We start from the raw sequence: 18,422 nt of genomic DNA on the forward strand, positions 1-18,422 counted from the left end.
CTTCAAGACTCATTGGGACATCTGGGTGCAGTCGGTGTCTTTTTCTGTTGTTTCCCCATTCGTTTCCCTCTGCATCCTGGCACAGCTCCCCTTTGTAAAAGCATCCTCCATCCACCCAAACACCCTTTTATGGGAATTTGCTTCATCCATTCTTGGGAACCCAGTCTAATTCCTTTGAGACATTTGATTGGTTTTGTGCATGCTGAATGTGTTTCGCTTTTTGCCTGACAGTGACCTCACCACAGCTTCAGTTTTGTAGTTTTCCACACCTTCTGTCTTTCTGTGAAGCTTTCCTGGATGTTGAGTGAACTTTATCAATACAAAATCAGTCAACAGGAAATGACTATTGGTCATCTCAGTCTAATGGGCATTGCCGTGGCTGGAGCTGCATTTGAGATGGGAGAGACAAGCACTTTCCGGTGGATCAGCAATGTAATGTGCAGTATGGGATTTTTATTTTTAAGTGCGACAGAATTGTAGCTATTTCTCAGTGGAGGAATCGGTTAAATCTTGTTCCCATGTCCGGAGATTGCACAAGCACCTGATATAATACAAAAGCAAAAATATTATGAATGCTAGACTTCCAGTTACATCTCATTTTAATTCTCAATGTTGCTTGCACTCTGACCTTTCTGTACTTGACCAAGATAGGTGCAATGAAGCTCAACACAAGCTCAAGCACCAACATCTCAACTCTGGATTCAGCACTCAACATTGAGTTGAACGATGCTGAGTTCAACAGTGTTTCTTCTTCCACTGGTTTCTGTGTTCTTTGTCTTGGTTATTTCCTTATCCTATCATGTTACGTTGAGAGTTCTTATGGAGTCATAGAGTCATCTAGCACAGAAACAGACCCTTCAATCTAATTTGTCCATGCCAGCCAGGTTTCCCAAACTACATTTGCCTACGATTGGTCCATATCCCTCTAAACCTTTCCTATTCATGTATCTGTCTTTTTAAATGTTGTAACTGTACCTACATCTACCACTTCCTCCGGCAGTTCGTTCCATATACACACCATCCTGTGTGTGGAAAAGGTTGACCCCTTCCCTGGATCCCTTCTAAATCTTTCTCCCCTCGCCTTAAAACAATGTCTTTTACTTTTGAATTCCCCTACCTGAGGGGAAAAAACACCTACGGCCCTCATGATTTTATAAACCTTGATAAGGTCATCCTGAACCTCCTATGCTCCAGAGAAAAACGTCCCAGCCTATCCAGCCTCTCCTTATAACTCAAACCCTCTAGTCTCGGTAACATCTTTGTAAATCCTTTCTGCAACTTTTCCAATTTATTAATATTCTTCCTATAGCAAGGCGACCAGCTGCAGTACTCCAAAAGTGGCCAATGTAATTTTCAGATTGACAAACAGGGATCAGGCTTAAATTACTTAGAAATCAATAACAATGAGTTGAACATATGACACCGATTCTGTGAATGAATGGGCAAAATTTGGTAAGGGGGGGTTTAATGTGAGATCATGTCAGGTTATTCACTTTGGAAAAGTAGAAAAGCAAAACATTAATTAAATGGAAATGCTACAGATTGCTGCAGAACAAAACATCTAGGTGTCCATGCCTAAACATTGGTGTGCAGATGCATTAAGCAATTAGAAAGGTGAAGGGGATATTGGCCCCAGTCAAAGGGAGTATAAAAGTAATACATTTTTGTGCAACTGTCCAACGCATTAGCGAGACCACCCCTACAACACGGATAGTTTTGACATCCTTACATGAGGTTTACACTTGCATTGGAGCAGTTTGGAGAAGGCTCACCCAGTTGATTACTGCGATAAAGGAGATACAGGGATACTATGTACTGTTTTGGTCTCCTTAAGAAAGACATAATTGAATTAAAAACAATTCAGAGAAAGTTCATTAGGCTGATTCTGGGGTGATGGAGATTGTCTTGCTTGAGCAGGTTAGGCCTATGCTCATTTGGATTTATAAAGATGAGTTAGCAATTTTACTGAAATGCAAGGTCAAACTTGAGTAGGATCATTCGGCTTATGTGCAGCAACAATACCACAGCACCACTCGGTTTTGTGACTAAGGGAATAAAGTCCTCGCTTATCATTTTTGCAAGTTGCTTCTCAGATTGTTTCATTTAAGGGTTACAGAGGCTCCCCGGGTTTTTTTCCACAGTGCAATGTTGCATTCACTGTTTAACTTTCCTAATCTGTTAAGTAGTTTCAGTTATGGGAAGAAGAGGTAACTGACAGTCGGTATCTATGCTCATCTGAAGAGCTGGTGTGGCTATGACAGACTAAATTTCTTCCTCCTAAACTGTAACACTTTTGTGATTCAGTCTGTATGTAGGCACAGAAGTATTTCACAAATTTCTAATTTCTCTACTGGATGAGAGGGAACTGGCAAGGACACCTCAATAATCCAAAGATTTCAATTGAACCTCGTGATATTCACGTGTAAAATAGTATACATGTGGGACAACTGCAGATACATTCTCTGAAGTGAGAGTCAAATGCCCTACCAGGCATGGAGCTTACAACACTTAGTCACACACTCAATGGCAATGAAGTCATAATCAATACAGCTAGATCTGACAGGACTAGCTGAGAGAACAAAAATGTTTCTACATTCATTGGTGTTGTGTTCGATGTTTATTAGAACAAAGACCTCGAGGACTGGCTATAAAACAGTTTTGAGCACTGACTGTATTTTATGGATGTGGGTGACATACCAGTGAGTAACAAATGGTCATTCCAGTTTCACTTCAGGAAGATGTCCTCAGGAGGTTGCAGAAGGAACACTTGTGATCACCTTATTCAAGGTTTACACAGGACTTACATGAGATATTTCTAATGCACGGTATTCTGATGTTGTCGTTTCCGATGACGTGACAGAGTTTGCTAATAAGTGCTTCAGCCGATTTGTCATCGGTTCTGAATTTGAATGTCACGCGTTTACAGAGATCCCATGATCAAACTGGGAAGCTGAACATGGGATCGGGAGAAATAAGTTGCTCTTGAAAAGTGCAGACCAATACTGCTAAATAACAGGTCTACTGCACGTCAATATGGCCGAGCACTATTGGAGCTGCTTGTGGGCAAGTGAAAACCCAACTAAAGGAGTTGACACCATTTTATCCCTACAGGTCTTTCAAGATGTATATTAGGAGCAGTCTTACTGTGCTATTTACCATAAGTGCTACTGTACAAGACTGATAGCACATTTAGTATGCTTATACAAAGCTGTAGACCAGCAGGGATAGATATCCTTCATATTTCTGAAGGAATAGCACAAAGTATGTACAGGAACATTATCTCATAACAGCTCATTGTTCATCACTGCTCGACTGGGATGAACGCAATAAGAAACTTAATAATGAAAGGTTCTTGCAAATGTTAAACTATGAAGAATGGAATCAGTCAATTTTCTTTCACCCAACAATTTGCTAACCTTGCATGACCAAAGTGAATGTGTGCCTGTGTGCGTGTGTGCGTGTGTGTGTGTGTGTATTCATTCTGTCACAGATCTTTTTCCATTGTTCTTCCTGCTCCCTTCCCCCGGTTTAAAAATTCTTAAATCTCTAATTCCTCTTCAGTTCTGTTTCTCTCTGCAGGTGTATCTGACCTGACTTTATCCCCCAGTGGTGTTTTTTTTGTTCTTATTACAGCTGATTGTTATGGTGAACCGTCCTGAATGTATGGGGTACTCGATGAAAGCTGTCATGTCAAACCATATTTAGTATTCTGTAGTATACTACCACCAGGGCTGTGAGCACTTCAACAGTGCAGGAGAGGCTAATTTGAAAATCTACTTCACTTGAAATTAATCACTTCTTTAACTCCAAGGTTTCAGTTTTCATTTTGAGTGCACTGAGCAGTCTAATAGACGCTTAGTGTCGTCTGACCCCAGTCACCAGATATTGACAGATGTGGAATGCTCATAATTGCATCTGTCACTCTGGATGATTGCCAGTTGCTAAGGCTGAGCGTGGCTGTTGAGTTACTTAGCCATCAGCAGAGATTATCCTGTTCATTTCCTCCTAGTAATCACTAATGTTTCATGGTGTTAATGTTTGAACAGGGTAAGCAAGGAGCCTTTAGCTGATCATCATGACTTCTCTGATGAATGGGGACCAGGGATGAAGTAGATAGACCCAGCCATGTCTAATGGGTCTAATCTTTGGAGAGTCAAAGCCTTTCCCCCTGTAGTACACCACTTGCTTCCAGCCTTCCGGATGGTCATTATGGATCAAATATCTGTTTTCCTTTTAATAACAGCACCATGCCACCCAGGTAAATAGTGCATTGAAGAAGGCATATGGTGTACTGGGCTTTATTGGTAGAGGAATTGAGTTCCAGAGTCCTGAGGTCATGTTGCAGTTGTATAAGACTCTGGTGCGGCCTCATCTGGAGTATTGTGTGCAGTTTTGGTCGCCATACTATAGGAAGGATGTGGAGGCATTGGAACGAGTGCAGAGGAGGTTTACCAGGATGTTGCCTGGCATGGTAGGAAGATCGTATGAGGAAAGGCTGAGGCACTTGGGGCTGTTCTCATTGGAGAAAAGAAGGTTTAGGGGAGATTTGATAGAGGTGTACAAGATGATTGGGGTTTAGATAGGGTGGACACTGAGAACCTTTTTCAGTTAATGGAGTCAGCTGTTACTAGGGGACACAGCTTTAAATTAAGGGGTGGTAGGTATAGGACAGATGTTAGGGGTAGATTCTTTACTCAGCGGGTTGTGAGTTCATGGAATGCCCTGCCAGTAGCAGTGGCGAACTCTCCCTCTTTATGGTCATTTAAGCGGGCATTGGATAAGCATATGGAGGTATTGGGCTAGTGTAGGTTAGGTAGACTTTGGTCGGTGCAACATCGAGGGCCGAAGGGCCTGTACTGTGCTGTATTTTCTATGTTCTATGTTCTATGAAACACCTTGGGGAGCTTTTAAATACATAAGTACCAGTTCTTTTTTTGTGGTGCCGACAAGTGCTAATTGAAATTAATGATCAATGCAAGAATAATATTAAATTTTACTTTCTGGAGCCAATAGCAGATTAGTTTTTCCACCCTTTTTCCCCCTCCCCCCAAGTCAAATTGCAGTCCTAAATAAAAAGAACCGATTGAGACAGGTGGGAGTTTCAGACCATGGAATGGTGACAGTGCAGCAGGAGGCTTTGTGCTAGTTCTGGTTTTCGGTGAGGCGCTTCAACCAGAGCTTTGCCTTTCCCTGTAACCTTATCTGATCCTTTTAGAAAGCTACCTTTGAATCTGTTTCCATCACACTATCAGTCAGTTCTTTAAAGATTCTAGCTGCCTACTACAAAGAAAAGCTGCTCCTCTTGGCCTCACAAGCTGAGATGGTGGTAATGCCTGAGAAACTCCAGTCTGGCAGCATCTGTGGAAAGCTAATGCTTTGACTGGGGTCTGACTTCATTTCTGAAGAGGAGACATACTGGCTTCAAAGCGGTTTTCTGTTTCTCTTGCTGCAGATGCTGCCCGACCTGCTGAGATTCTGTGTTTATATCAGATTCCCAGCATCTGCAGCGTTCTGCTTCCTTCATCACAGTAATGTCCTGCAGCCCGAAATGCTTCTCTTCAATTCCTCCTCCTCCCTCAGCCACTTAAAGGCCATAGCCCAACAGGAAATAAAAATTCTTGATCCATGAATGTGCATCATCATTCATGAGAGTAGCAGTGGAGCCGGTGAAGACAGAGGTCATGCAGTCAGCAAGTCCATGAGCTATTTTATTCAGCCTAGTTGCAGGCAGGAGTGGGAATACTACAATTACCCTCCATCCCCTCTGGATCAACGAGGGAGGTGGGGAGAGAAATCAGCCAACTGACCATTGACAGTAAACCTTTTATCTGCAGGTGTTTGGGAAAGGTAAGAGACTTCACTAGGCTGAACCTGAAAAATGAGCTTGTGAACTGGGTGCCTATTATTTCTCTAACATATCTCTTCAAGAGTCAAAACTACTAAGAAACCCATAATGAAACAATATTCCTTTGCCCAAAGTTATTCAGAATTCCAACAATTATTGTTGTCGAGGTCCATTGAATCAGTGCCAGTCCAGAACAAGTACCTAACTGTACTGAATGTGAGGAAACAAATAGCAGCATATTGAAAAAATGTCTATATTAGAGTTGGAGGTGCTGAATGGCTTAAAACGCATAAAGGTGGATAAATCCCTAGGGGCTGCTCAGATCTACCCTAGAGATCTGTAGGAAGCTAGAGAAGTGATTGTTGGCCCCCTTGTGGAGATGTTTGGATGATCAATAGCCGCAGGTGTGCTGCCGGAAGACTGGAGGTTGGCTAAGGTGATGCCACTATTTAAGAAAGGGAACCATAGCCAGGGAACTATAGACCAGTGAGCTTGACATTGGTGGTGGGCAGGTTGCTGGACGGAATCCTGAGGGAAAGCATTTACATGTATTTGGAAAGACAAGGATTGGTTAGGGATAGTCAGCATGGCTTTGTGCGTAGGAAGTCATGTCCCACGAACTTGATTGAGTTTTTTGAAGAAGTCATGACGATTGATGAGAGCAGTGTGATGGATGTGATCAACAGATTCCCCATGGTAGACTGGTTAACAAGGTTAGGTCATATGGAATACAGGGAGAGCTAGCCGTTTGGATATAGAACTAGTTGAAAGGTAAAATAGAGAGTGGTGATGGGGGGTTGCTTTTCAGACTGGAGCTTGTGACCAGTGGTGTGCCACAACGATTGGTGCTGTGTCCACTGCTTTTCGTAATTTATATGTAAATGATTTGGATATGAACACAGGAGGTGTGGTTTGTTAGTTTTCAGATGAAACCAAAATTGGAGGTGTAGTGGACAGCGAAGAATATTACCTCGGAGTACAATAGGATCTTGATCAGAGGAGCCGATGGACCAATGGGCAGTGGAGTGACAGATGGAATTTAATTTGGATAAATGTGAAGTGTTGCATTTTGGAAAGGCAATCAGAGCAGGACTTATACATTTAATAGTGGGGTCCTGGGCGATGTTGCTGAACAAAGAGTACAAGTTCATAGTTCCTTGAAAGTGGACTCTCTGGTTAATAGGATAGTGAAGAAGGTGTTTGATATGCTTCCGTTTATTGGTCAATGTATTGAGTTTAGGGGTTGGGAGATCAAGTTGCGACTGTACAGGACATTGGTCAGACCACTTTTGGAGTATTGCATGCAATTCTAGTCTTCCTCCTATCGGAAAGATGTTGTGAAGCTTGAAAGGGTTCAGAAAAGATTTATAAGGATGTTGCCAGGCTTGGAGGGCTTGACCTACAGGGAGAGGCTGAATCGGTTGGGGCATGGATAGGATGAATAGCCAAAGTCTTTTCCTTAGGTTGGGGGAGTCTAAAACCAGAGGGCATAGATTAGAGGGGAAAGATTTAAAAGAGATGTAAGGGGCAACTTTTCACGCAGAGGGTGGTGTGTGTATGGAATGAGCTGCCAGAGGAAGTGATGGAGGCTAGTGCAATTAAAACGTTTAAGAGGCACTTGGATGGGTATATAAATAGGGTTTGGAGGAATGTGGGCCAAAAGATGGTAAATGGCACTAGAATTTAATGTAGGATACCTGGTTGATATGGGCGAGTTGAACCAAAGAGTCTGTTTCCATGCTGTACATCTCTGTGACTGTGTAATTCCATTTTCCAGTACTTGACCCATAATCTTGGATGCCTTGACATCAGAAGTACACATTTAATTATACTTAGGAGGGGGGTTCCGGCCTCTGCCACTCTTACAGGTACTGAGTGTATCAATGAGTCTCCAATGATCAGTGTACAATGAAGATGTGAAATGAAACTGATCTTGGAATGCCAATTGGTTGAATGTTAAAATTCCTTGTGTGCATTGGCAGTTAAATTGGATTCACTGTCCAAATCCAATACCCAGCGCTAATCATCAAATTCTGTGCTCTTTCTGACCGTAGTTTGCCACCCCTCGTCTGTTTGTAATGTTTACCCTGGTCATCCACTCTATGCTACGCTATCTTGGACTTCCACTGTCTATCTTGCATAGTTGTTCTCTTCTAAGTGTGACCATGTAAGTCTGAACCTCTATAATACTATCCATCTCTAGGTTCCAATTGAAGACTTCTTTGAAGGCGAATGTGGATGATGTGCAGTTGAGCTGTCCCACATTTTTTTCTCTGAGGATTGTGAATCTTTGGATTCCTTTCCTCAAAAGGCAGTGGATGCAGAATCTTCAATTCTTTTCTTTCTTCTTTTCTGGGATGTGGGTGTCGCTGGGTAGCCAGCATTCAGTGCCAGTCTCTAGTTGCCCTTGAGGTGGTGATGAGCTAGCTTGAACCACTGCAGTTCCTGTGTTTAGGTTGACCCACAATGCCCTTAGGGAGAGAACTACAGGATTTTAAACCAGCAGTAGAGAAGCAATGGTGATTTATTTCCAAGTCAGGATGGTGAGTGGCTTGGAGGGGGACTTGGAAGTGATTGTGTTCCCACGTATCTGCTGCCTTGAGCCTTCTAGATGCAAGTGATCTTGGGTTTGGAAGGTGCTGTCTGAGGATCTTTGGTGAATTTCTGCAGTACATCTTGTAGATAGTATATACTGCTGCTACTGAGCTTTAAGTATTTTTAAGGCAATGGCATATAGCAAGGGGATGAAAGATTATCTGGAATATGCAGGAATGTAGAGCTGATGTTAAAATCAGATCAGCCATGATCCTCTTGAATCGTGGATCAGGCTTGAAGAACAGGTAGCTTACTCTTTCTTGATGTCCGTACGTTCACATATTGCATTAATTCACTCAGTTCTTACTGTATTTCACACAGCATCATCTAGCCACTACTCAAGGTGTCAACCTGAAGTTTGGGGTTGCATAGTGACTCAGTGGTTAGCAGTGCTGCCTTACAGCGCCAGAAATTCCACCCTTGGCCGACTGTCTGTGTGGAGTTTGCCATGCCAAATTGCCCATAGTGTCCAGGAATGCATAGGTTAGATGGGTTAGCTGGGAAATGCAGGATTACGGGGTAGGGAGGTCGGTCTAGGCGCGATGCTGTTGGTGAGGACTAGATGGGTTGAATGTCCTGCTTCCATACTGTAGGGATTCTGTGAACCGGAATTTTGCTTTTTCAACCCTATTTGAAAATATTAAAATTTGTGCTGTCCAGGTTTGCTGTTAAAGGTGAGAGTTAAGACGGTTACTTTTGTCATTGAATTGATTTTCTTATAATCAATGCTACAAGCATTGAAACATCCATTGGGCATCATTCAGTTTTATATAGTCTCCATAACAAACCAAAAAATTAAGAAATCTGGCAAAAACTGGAATCATTTTAAAAATTATATTAAACAGTGGTGTCTGCAACGTGGTATGGAAGCAAAATTTTCAAAGCTAGTAGTATGATGAGATAAGTCTCTGTGATGTCTCCTTAATGGTACTTCATTTTGATGATTTTGTAAAGTGTTTTTTGACTTTAAATAAACACTTCTTTTTTTTTCCCTTTCAGCTGAAGGAGTTCCCCAAGTTTATTACTTTGGACCATGTAGTAAATATAATGCCATGGTGCTGGAGCTGCTGGGACCAAGTCTGGAGGATCTGTTTGATCTGTGTGACCGGACGTTCACACTAAAGACAGTGCTAATGATTGCCATTCAGTTGGTGAGTGCTGTGACTGAAGTATTATGTGTGAAAATCTCTGATATCAGGCTGCCTATGAATTTAACACTTTGCCAGCAATAATACACAATGAATAGCTTTATGTTTTTTTAGATTACTTATAGTGTGGAAACAGGCCCTTTGGCCCAACAGGTCCACACCGACCCGCCGAAGCGCAACCCACCCAGACCCATTCCCCTACATTTATCCCTGCCCCTAACCCTACGAGCAAGTTAGCATGGCCAATTCACTTAACCTGCACATTTTTGGAGGGTGGGAGTAAACCGGAGCACCCGGAGGAAACTCACGCACACACGGGGAGAATGTGCAAACTCCACACAATCGGTCGCCTGAGGCGGGAAATGAACCCTGGTCTCTGGCGCTGTGAGGCAGCAGTGCCAACCACTGTGCCACCATGGCGCCCACCTTTTGAAATTGATGCAGTAAGCGAGCATTCCTGCCAAAATGGACTTGTAATGTCAAGCCGCTGTTGAGACTTTTGTGTTTGTGTGTATGTTCCTTACCTGTCTAACCTGAGTATTGCTGAGAAAAAGTTTGTCAAAGCTTTTCATCTTTCAGCCATCAGGGCATTTGCAAGAATACCTCTGTAAAAGGTCTGAGACATAATGGGACAATGAAACATGTAATGGATGCATTATTAAGGTTGAGCTGAGTGTAAATTAGTTACATCAATATGGAGAGTTCTAATAATAGAATTTGGAGTCTGGTTAACTAAAGCTCTCACTGAAAGTGTTGATTTGGACTTTGTTATACACTAGAAGATAACTGTATTTAAACACAGGGTTATGTATAATGGTGTAAATATCAACAGAATACTCCAGTAGATGTGCTGATGAGTGTAGGATGAAAAGCTTTGACAAATTATCTTTGTTTTCCAGCAATACTCGCAGTTGATATTACCAAATGACTAATTGGTAAACTTTCAACCTCTTAACAATGTTTAAAAAAAATGAATGGTTCTCTTCCTTTGTAAAATCCATACAGTCTGTTTTTACCAGGGTTCTGGGGAGCCCCTTCATTCCTCCATTCACTTGCTCTCTCATGCATAATGTGAAGTGCATGGGCAAGACTGGGCAAGTCTATCAACAAGCACTTACAAAAACATAATAAGTAAGGAGGGCAAGTATAGAAGTGATAGAAAGGCTGGTTAAGGAAATTCCCAACAATTGTGGCAGCACAGGGGGCATTATAGACTATTGGTATTACTTGGCAATCACCAAAGCACTTTGGGTGAGCCATGTTCTGACAGATTGTTTCTGAATAACAAAGTAGACCTTTGCAACTGAAAGTCATTCAGAAGTGCAGAATCCATTTGCACTGCTGCATTATTACAGTTCAGAACCAGAAAGTAAGTCTTGGTGACTTGTTTGACTGCCATACCAGAGCAGTTATGCTGAGGAATTGGTTACAACTGACATGTTTGTCAATTATCTTGAATCAAAGAGAAGTGTTATTTGCTATACAAACAAAAAGGTATTATTACAGTTGAAGGAAAAGATGCAAGCTGCTTCAAGCCTCCTGAGCAGGATGCACACAAAGCTTAAGTTACAAAGTAATTTATAAGTGTCCTTTTTTTGTTTGTTTATAGATTGTGGACATTGTGTCTGGGCCAGTATTTATTGCCCATTGCTAATTGCCCTGGGGAGGGTGGCGAGGCATTGCCTTCGTGACCCGCTGCAAGCCATGTGGTGTAGGAATACCTATGGTGATGTTAGGGAGGGAGTTTCAGGATTTTGACTCAGGGACAATGAAGCAACAGTAATATTGCACAGGTCAGGATGGTAAACCTACTTCTGGTGGTATTTCCTTGCATTGCTGCCATTGTCCTGCAAAGTGGTGGAAAGTGTGTTTGGAAGGTGCTGTCAACCGAGGCTTGGTGAGTTACTAAATGCTGCCACTGTATTTCAGTAGTGAAAAATGTTGAAAGTGACGGATATAGTGGAAGTTAAGAGAGTATATATGTCCCGAATGGTGTTGAGTTTCTTGAATATTGTTGGCACTGCACCCATCCAGGCAAGCATGTTCCTGTCTTCTGCCTTGAGATTGATGACCAAGCTTTGGGGACTTAGGCGATGAGGTTTCTCCAAACAAGTCCCAACCTCTCTTGTAGCCATGGTATGTATGTGGCTGGTCCAGTTGTTTGTATTCATTGTTCACGCCAGCGTGTTGAAAATTGAGAATTCAATTATGGAGTGCCATGGAATCTCAATGGATGATGGTTAGATGCTCGGTTGTTGGATATAGTCATTGCCTGGCACGAGTACCATGAATGTTGGGCATGTGTCAACCCAAGCTGGATGTTGTTTAGGTCTTGCTGCGTTTTCTGATGAGTTGTGAATGGCGGTAAACATTGCACAATTATCAGCGAACGTCTTCATTTTTGATTTTATGGTGCAGGGAAGGTCATTGCTGCAGCACCTGAAGATAGTTGTGTCTAGGACACTACCCTGGAGTTGCGATGATTGACCTCCAGCAATCTCAGCCATCTTCATTTATGCTCTGTATGACTGCAAATGACATGGAGCTTTCCCATTATTCCCACTGCCTCAAGTTTTGCTGGGACTCCTTGATACCACACTCAGTCAAAAGCAACCTTGATGTTAAGGACAATCACTTCCACCTCACCTTTAGAATTCATCTCTTTTGTCCCTGTTTGGACCAAGGCTGCATTTGAATCTGAGAAATTGGAAATAGTTTATAGCTTATACAAGTAATATGTCAGGATGTTGTGCAGTGCCAAAGAAGGAGCAGATTTACCTCATGATACATGGAAAACTATAACAATTGCACAGTGAGTTAACTTTTTTTGCTGGAATGCAGATGGTTCTTGCTGAATTAGAAGTTTCCTTTGTTCTTTGCGACATAGGCAGCTGTGTCAAGGATCAGCACTCAACACCCATACCTAATACAGTTTTTCTTTAAAATCAATCCAGTCATATGTTACAACATACCTCTGGAGTTGAACCTCAATCCAGGCCTTCTAGCACACTGCACCACCAGAGACTCCTATCCAATTTATCTTGAGAAATTTCAATCACATTTCAGCTAGGTGTTTATCTGGCCATTATCATTTGAGATGTAGCCAGTTCTGTTATTATGTGTCTTGCGTTAATGCGAATTGACTCTAAAACGATTGATGAATACAAAACATGTTTCTACAATGTGAACTTGTAAAAGGTGTATTGGCTATAATGCCATTACATCTCCATCACTTTGTGTTATTTTTATTGCACGATTTTCATATTCCACGGGGCTGCACAGGATCACAGTTGTTGCATTATGGAAGAAATGGCTGTATGTCGACAAAATTCCAAATGGAAAACATCTCTCAAAATCGGATGGAGTAAGGTGTTCCAAGGAATGCTTGTTCTATTATTATACTGCCAGGTAGAAACTTCAGAGGTGTTACACAAACCAATCTTAATAAAGTAACCACAATTACAATTAAACCTTCACTTTCCCTACTCCTGCCAAAGCCCATCACAACCTGACAAGTCTGCCTTCTTCATTAATGTCCCATTGAGCTGAAAGTAGCTGTTTTATTCAGAACATCTTGTATGCTTCTTTCAGTACTGTTGGTAATGTTAAAATTTAAAATTTAGATGTACTACATTTCTTTTAACTAGACTAAGAGTAAAGTGTACAAGAATCTTAGCAAGGTTGTTCAGACTTGCTCCATATAATTGCTAGTCCCTAATAGCTAAGAACCAAAATTACGTGCCACTACAGGTTACAATTACAATTAAACATTACTTCCCTAAAATATTTCCCTAAAATATTCAGAATTACCTTGGCTTCAGTGTGTCTTGACAGTTTGACATAAGTGTCAACCATGGCTCAACCGTAATGTTGTCACCTCAGTCACAGCTTTTGTATTCAATTCTCAGTGTATGGTTTTGACTACAAAAATCAAGTTAATATTTCTGTGCAGTACTGAGGGAGTGCTGGACTGTTCGATTTTGCTGTCTTTTAAACTGCGGCCCCACCTGCCTGGTTGTGTGGTGATGAAATTTCCCATGACACTATTTCAAAAAAAGAGCAAGGATTTCTCCTGGATTGGGCAACATTTATTCCTCAGTCAGAATCAGAAAAACAAGTTCTGTCTTTGGAATCATAGCATCACAGAGATGTGCAGCATTGAAACAGACCCTTCGGTCCTACTTGTTCATGCTGACCCGATAACTTAGATTAATCTTGTCCTATTTGCCAGCATTTGACTCTTATCCCGCTAAACCCTTCCTATTCACATTCCATCTAGATGCCTTCTATATGTTGTAATTGTACCAGCCTCCTCCTCTGGCACTTCCTCTGGCAGCTCATTCCAAACATGCACCACCCCTCTGCGTGAAAAAGTTGTCCCTTAGGTCTCTCTTAAATCTATACACTCTCACCTTAAACCTATGCCCTGTAGCTTTGGACTCCCCCATCCCAGGGAAAACACTTTGTCTCTTTACTCTGTCCATGTCCCTCATAATTTTATGAACCCCTATAAGGTCACCTCTCAGCCTCTGAGGTTCCAGGGAAAATAGCCACATCTTATTCAGCCTCTCCTTAAAACTCGAGCCTTTCAATCCTGTCAACATCCTTGTAAATCTTTTCTGAACTCTTTTGAAGTTTCACAACATTCTTTCCATGGGAGGGAGACCAGAATTCCAGACAATATTCCACAAGTGGCCTAGCCAATGTGTCGTGTGCAGCCGCAACATGGCCTCCCAACTCTTATAATCAATGCATTGGCCAATAAAGGCAAGCATACCAAATGCCGCCTTCTCTTTCCTGTTTATCTGGGACTGCACTTTCAAGGAACTATGAACTTACACTCCAAAGTCTCTTTGTTCAACCGCACTCCCAAGGACCTTACTATTAAGTGTATAAGTCTGTTATTTCTGGGAGTTTTCAGTGCAGCCATATTTCTTAGTTGTAAAATGCTTTGAGGTATCCAGTCAGTGTGAAAAGTGCTGTAATAATGTGAGCCCTTTCTTGGCTTTTAAGGGTTGATAAAATGGAGACCAACTTTGATCTCAACAAATGATAAAACAGGCCCAAATGCCTAAGTGGACGATTCCTGGTCCTGAACGATGGAGAAAGCTACAACTGCTTATATTAAATACTTCAACATTTCTAGTATTCAATGAATGATGTTTCCTCTTGTATTCTGTGTTGTATGGAGTCCTTTTGTATAAAATTCCGCATCAGAATACACAATGATAATTCACAGATGTGTGATTCAGTTATAAGCCTTATTAACTTGCACCGTGCAGTCTTTGAATATTGATCTGTTTGCTCTGATGTTTCCTTTATAATTTGTGTGTGAACTCAGTGTCTGAATTTATTTGAAGCAAAATCTTCTGCAGCAAGCAGATGAATTTCTTCTTCACATTGAGATGGTAATGAAAATCTCACAAATTGAAATATAGTGAGATAGTCGAAGTTGATGTCCCTGACAGCACAATGATTAGCTTATCCCAGTTTGAACCATTTAATTAAGCATTTCTGCAAATCCTTCCTTAGCATTCATTTCAAGTACAGAAGAATGGATGGATGTATTTTCAAATTTTTAATGCTATGAGCAAAAGTGAGATTTGTTTTGTTAAGGCTCTGCCTGGAAGCTAACTATGCCAATCAATAATACAAAAGCAAAATACAGCCATTGCTATAAACCTGAATTTAAAACACTCAGCAAGTCAAATAACATCTGTGGAGAGAGGAAAAGAGAGTATGTTTCACGAGAGTCATTTAGTGCTGTGCCGTCCTCTTTCACGGTGGCACAGTGGTTAGCACTGCTGCCTCACAGCGCCAGAGACCTGGGTTCAATTCCCACCTCAGGCGACTGACTGGAGTTTGCACATTCTCCCCGGGTCTGCGTGGGTTTCCTCCGGGTGCTCCGGTTTCCTCCCACAGTCCAAAGATGTGCAGGTTAGGTGAATTGGCCATGCTAAATTGCCCGTAGTGTTAGGTGAAGGGGTAGGTGTAGGGGTATGGGTGGGTTGCGGTTTGGCAGGTCGGTGTGGACTTGTTGGGCCGAAGGGCCTGTTTCCACACTGTAAGTAATCTGTAGGTAATCTAATCAGACTCTTAGTATAACTTTCAGCATCAACATCCTTGGAGTCACCCACATTCCAGAAACTTAACTGATCAGCTACAAATTTTGAGAATTTTCACAGCTTCTAGGAAAAGGAACTTGCCTGTTAACTTTCGCTTATCCCACCACTATTTAAAGAGGTGCAGGTTAGGTGAATTGGCCATGCTAAACTGCCCATGGTGTTCATGGATGAGTAGGTTAGGTGCATTAGTTAGGGGTAAAATATAGAGTAATAGAGTAGGGGAATGGTTCTGGGTGGGTTACTCTTTGGAAGGTCGGTTTAGATTTGTTGGGCTAAATAGCCTGTTTCCACACTGCAGGGATTCTTTGATTTGCTGTCACACAGTGGAGTAGTGTGTACAGCCTCCAGGGTTTACTGCAGCAACTTGGTGAGGCCCCTTTGTCAATACCTTCCAAGCACACTCCTGTACCACTATGATGGAGAAATGCAGCAGATGCATGGAGCACCATCTCTTCCAAGTCTCAGACTATCCTGATTTTAGACTGAATCACTTTTCGCTGAATCAATATCCTAGAACTCCTTCCCTAGCAACAGACTGAAGTGGTCTAAGGATATGACGCACCACCACTTCCTCGAGGAGAATTAGGATTGGGCAATTTGTATTGACTTTGCAATCAATGCTTACAATTTAGGAACAAATTTTAAGAAAAACTTTGAATAACCAAATGGATACTGGACATCTCAGCATGGATGTTTTCAACAGTTTGTACTTTTCCCTTGGTGTCCCATCTAAGTTGTGGTGCAATATCAGAACAGTCCTTGTAAACGTCTGGTCTTTTGAGAGTTAAAAGTATTGCACAGTCCTGTTGGATATCATAGGCTCCAGCATGAAGCTCTCTGTTCCTCCTCCTAATTATTGATATGTGATGTAAAGCTGAGACCTGTGAATAATGCTAGGGAGCACCGCTTGGCACATATTGCCAATTAGGAAACTTTATCTTTATCCCTCCTCCGCATTCTATCTCCAGCCAATTAGTGACTCATGCCAGAAGATTACTTTTGATTCACTCTCATTTTGCTCTTGATTTCATGTTTGTAATATTATCATATGGTGTTTGGAGGGTGATTGCGAGAGCATCTGCAGCTCCTCTACTATAGAAACATAGAATGTAGCCGCAGGAATAGGCCATTTGGCCCTTTTGAGTTTGCTCCATAATTCACTAGGATGATGCCTATTCTGGCTTTCTCCAGGTATTTTTTGATCCCTTTAGCCTGAAGAAATTTTTGAAAACATTGAATGTTTTGGCCTCAACTGCATTCAGTGGCGGAGAATTCCACTTTCTGGGGTGAAGAGATTTCTCCTTTTTGCGATTCTCAAAGGTCTGTCCCTTAATCTCAGAGTGTGAGCCCTGGTTCTGAACTCCCTGGTTATCAAGAACATCCTTCCTGCAGCTACCCATCTAACCCTGTTTAAATTTTATGGTTTTCCAAGTGATCCACCCACACGCGCGCCCGCGCACCCACCCACCCACCCACACACGCGTATGCGCATGCCCCCACGTGTGTCCCGCAAAAATGCGCCCCCTCCACGCATGTGTGTGTGCGCGCCCACACGCGCCTTCCCCCCCCCCAAGCACACGCCTCCCCCCCAGCACGCGCCTTCCCCCCCCCATGCACGCGCCTTCCCCCCCCCCATGCACGCGCCTTCCCCCCCACTCATGCACGTCCACCCTCCTCATGCGCCACCCCCCCCCCCCACACTCACTCACTTCCCCCTCCTCCCCCCCCCACCACACACACACATCGTCCCCCCACACACACACTATTTTTCTAAACTCTTGTGAGTATAGTCCCACCGTCCCAGGAATCAGTCTGGTAAACCTTCTTTGCACTTCCTCAACAGCCAAAGCACTTTCTGTGATAAGGATCCCAAAACTGTATTCAATATTCCAGCTGTGGTCTCATCAAGTCCCGGTACAATTGCAGCAAGACGTCCCTGTGTCTGTACTCGAATCCTCTCACTATGCAGGTCAGCATACCATTTTCTGTCTTCACTACCTGCTGTGCCAATCTGCTTACTTTCAGCAACTGGTGTAAAATAGCACCCAAATCTCATTGCACCTCCCCTTTCCCAGTCTATTGCCATTCACATAAACTGTCTTTTTTTAAGTATCAAGATGGATAACCTCACATCTATCTGCATTATACTTAATCTGTCATATATTTGCCCACTTAACTTGTCCAAGTCGCACTGAAGCTCAGCTCATGCTCCCACCCAGCTTTGTGCCATCTGCAAACTTGGAGATATGAAATGTAGTTTCCTCATATAAATCATGAATATACATTTTGAATAGCTTGGGTTCTAGCACTCATCCCTGCGATACCCCACTAGTTACTGCCTGCTAATTGTGGAAAAGACCTCTTTATTCCTGTTCTTTGTTTCCTTTCTGTCCTACACCATGTTCATGACTCAGGGCAGCAGGTACCTGTCCTGAGTAGTTGGCATCACTTGCACTATCTCAGCTGCGACTCAGTTATACTTCCTCCATTCATTACATTCCACAAGTATGTTTGTTAGACCATCCAGTGTATGTCACTGCGCTGCTGTTCAGAAGAGATGGTGATAGCAATTCAGAGTCCTGTGAAATGTAAGTTTGCTACCAGACTTGCTTAGCAGATTCCACTTGGCCCATCATTTTCTGAGGAGAGTGAGGAACAGATTGTATTAGTTCAGTGAACCACACTGCCACATTAATATCATTATTTGGG

General features: G+C 42.4%; 1 protein-coding gene across 3 annotated transcripts in view; it reads left to right on the forward strand.

Moving 5' to 3' along the window:
- LOC132834850 (casein kinase I-like) overlaps positions 1-18,422 on the forward strand; it is a 214,830-nt gene that overhangs the window by 137,525 nt on the left and 58,883 nt on the right. For all 3 annotated transcript variants that reach the window (XM_060853927.1, XM_060853930.1, XM_060853929.1), the window contains one exon: positions 9,440-9,591. In XM_060853927.1, coding sequence (XP_060709910.1) covers positions 9,440-9,591 — 152 coding nt within the window. The remainder of the gene's footprint in view (positions 1-9,439; positions 9,592-18,422) is intronic.

The sequence above is a fragment of the Hemiscyllium ocellatum genome, chromosome 42, assembly GCF_020745735.1.
Source record: "Hemiscyllium ocellatum isolate sHemOce1 chromosome 42, sHemOce1.pat.X.cur, whole genome shotgun sequence".
In the NCBI taxonomy this organism is placed as follows: Eukaryota; Metazoa; Chordata; class Chondrichthyes; order Orectolobiformes; family Hemiscylliidae; genus Hemiscyllium; species Hemiscyllium ocellatum.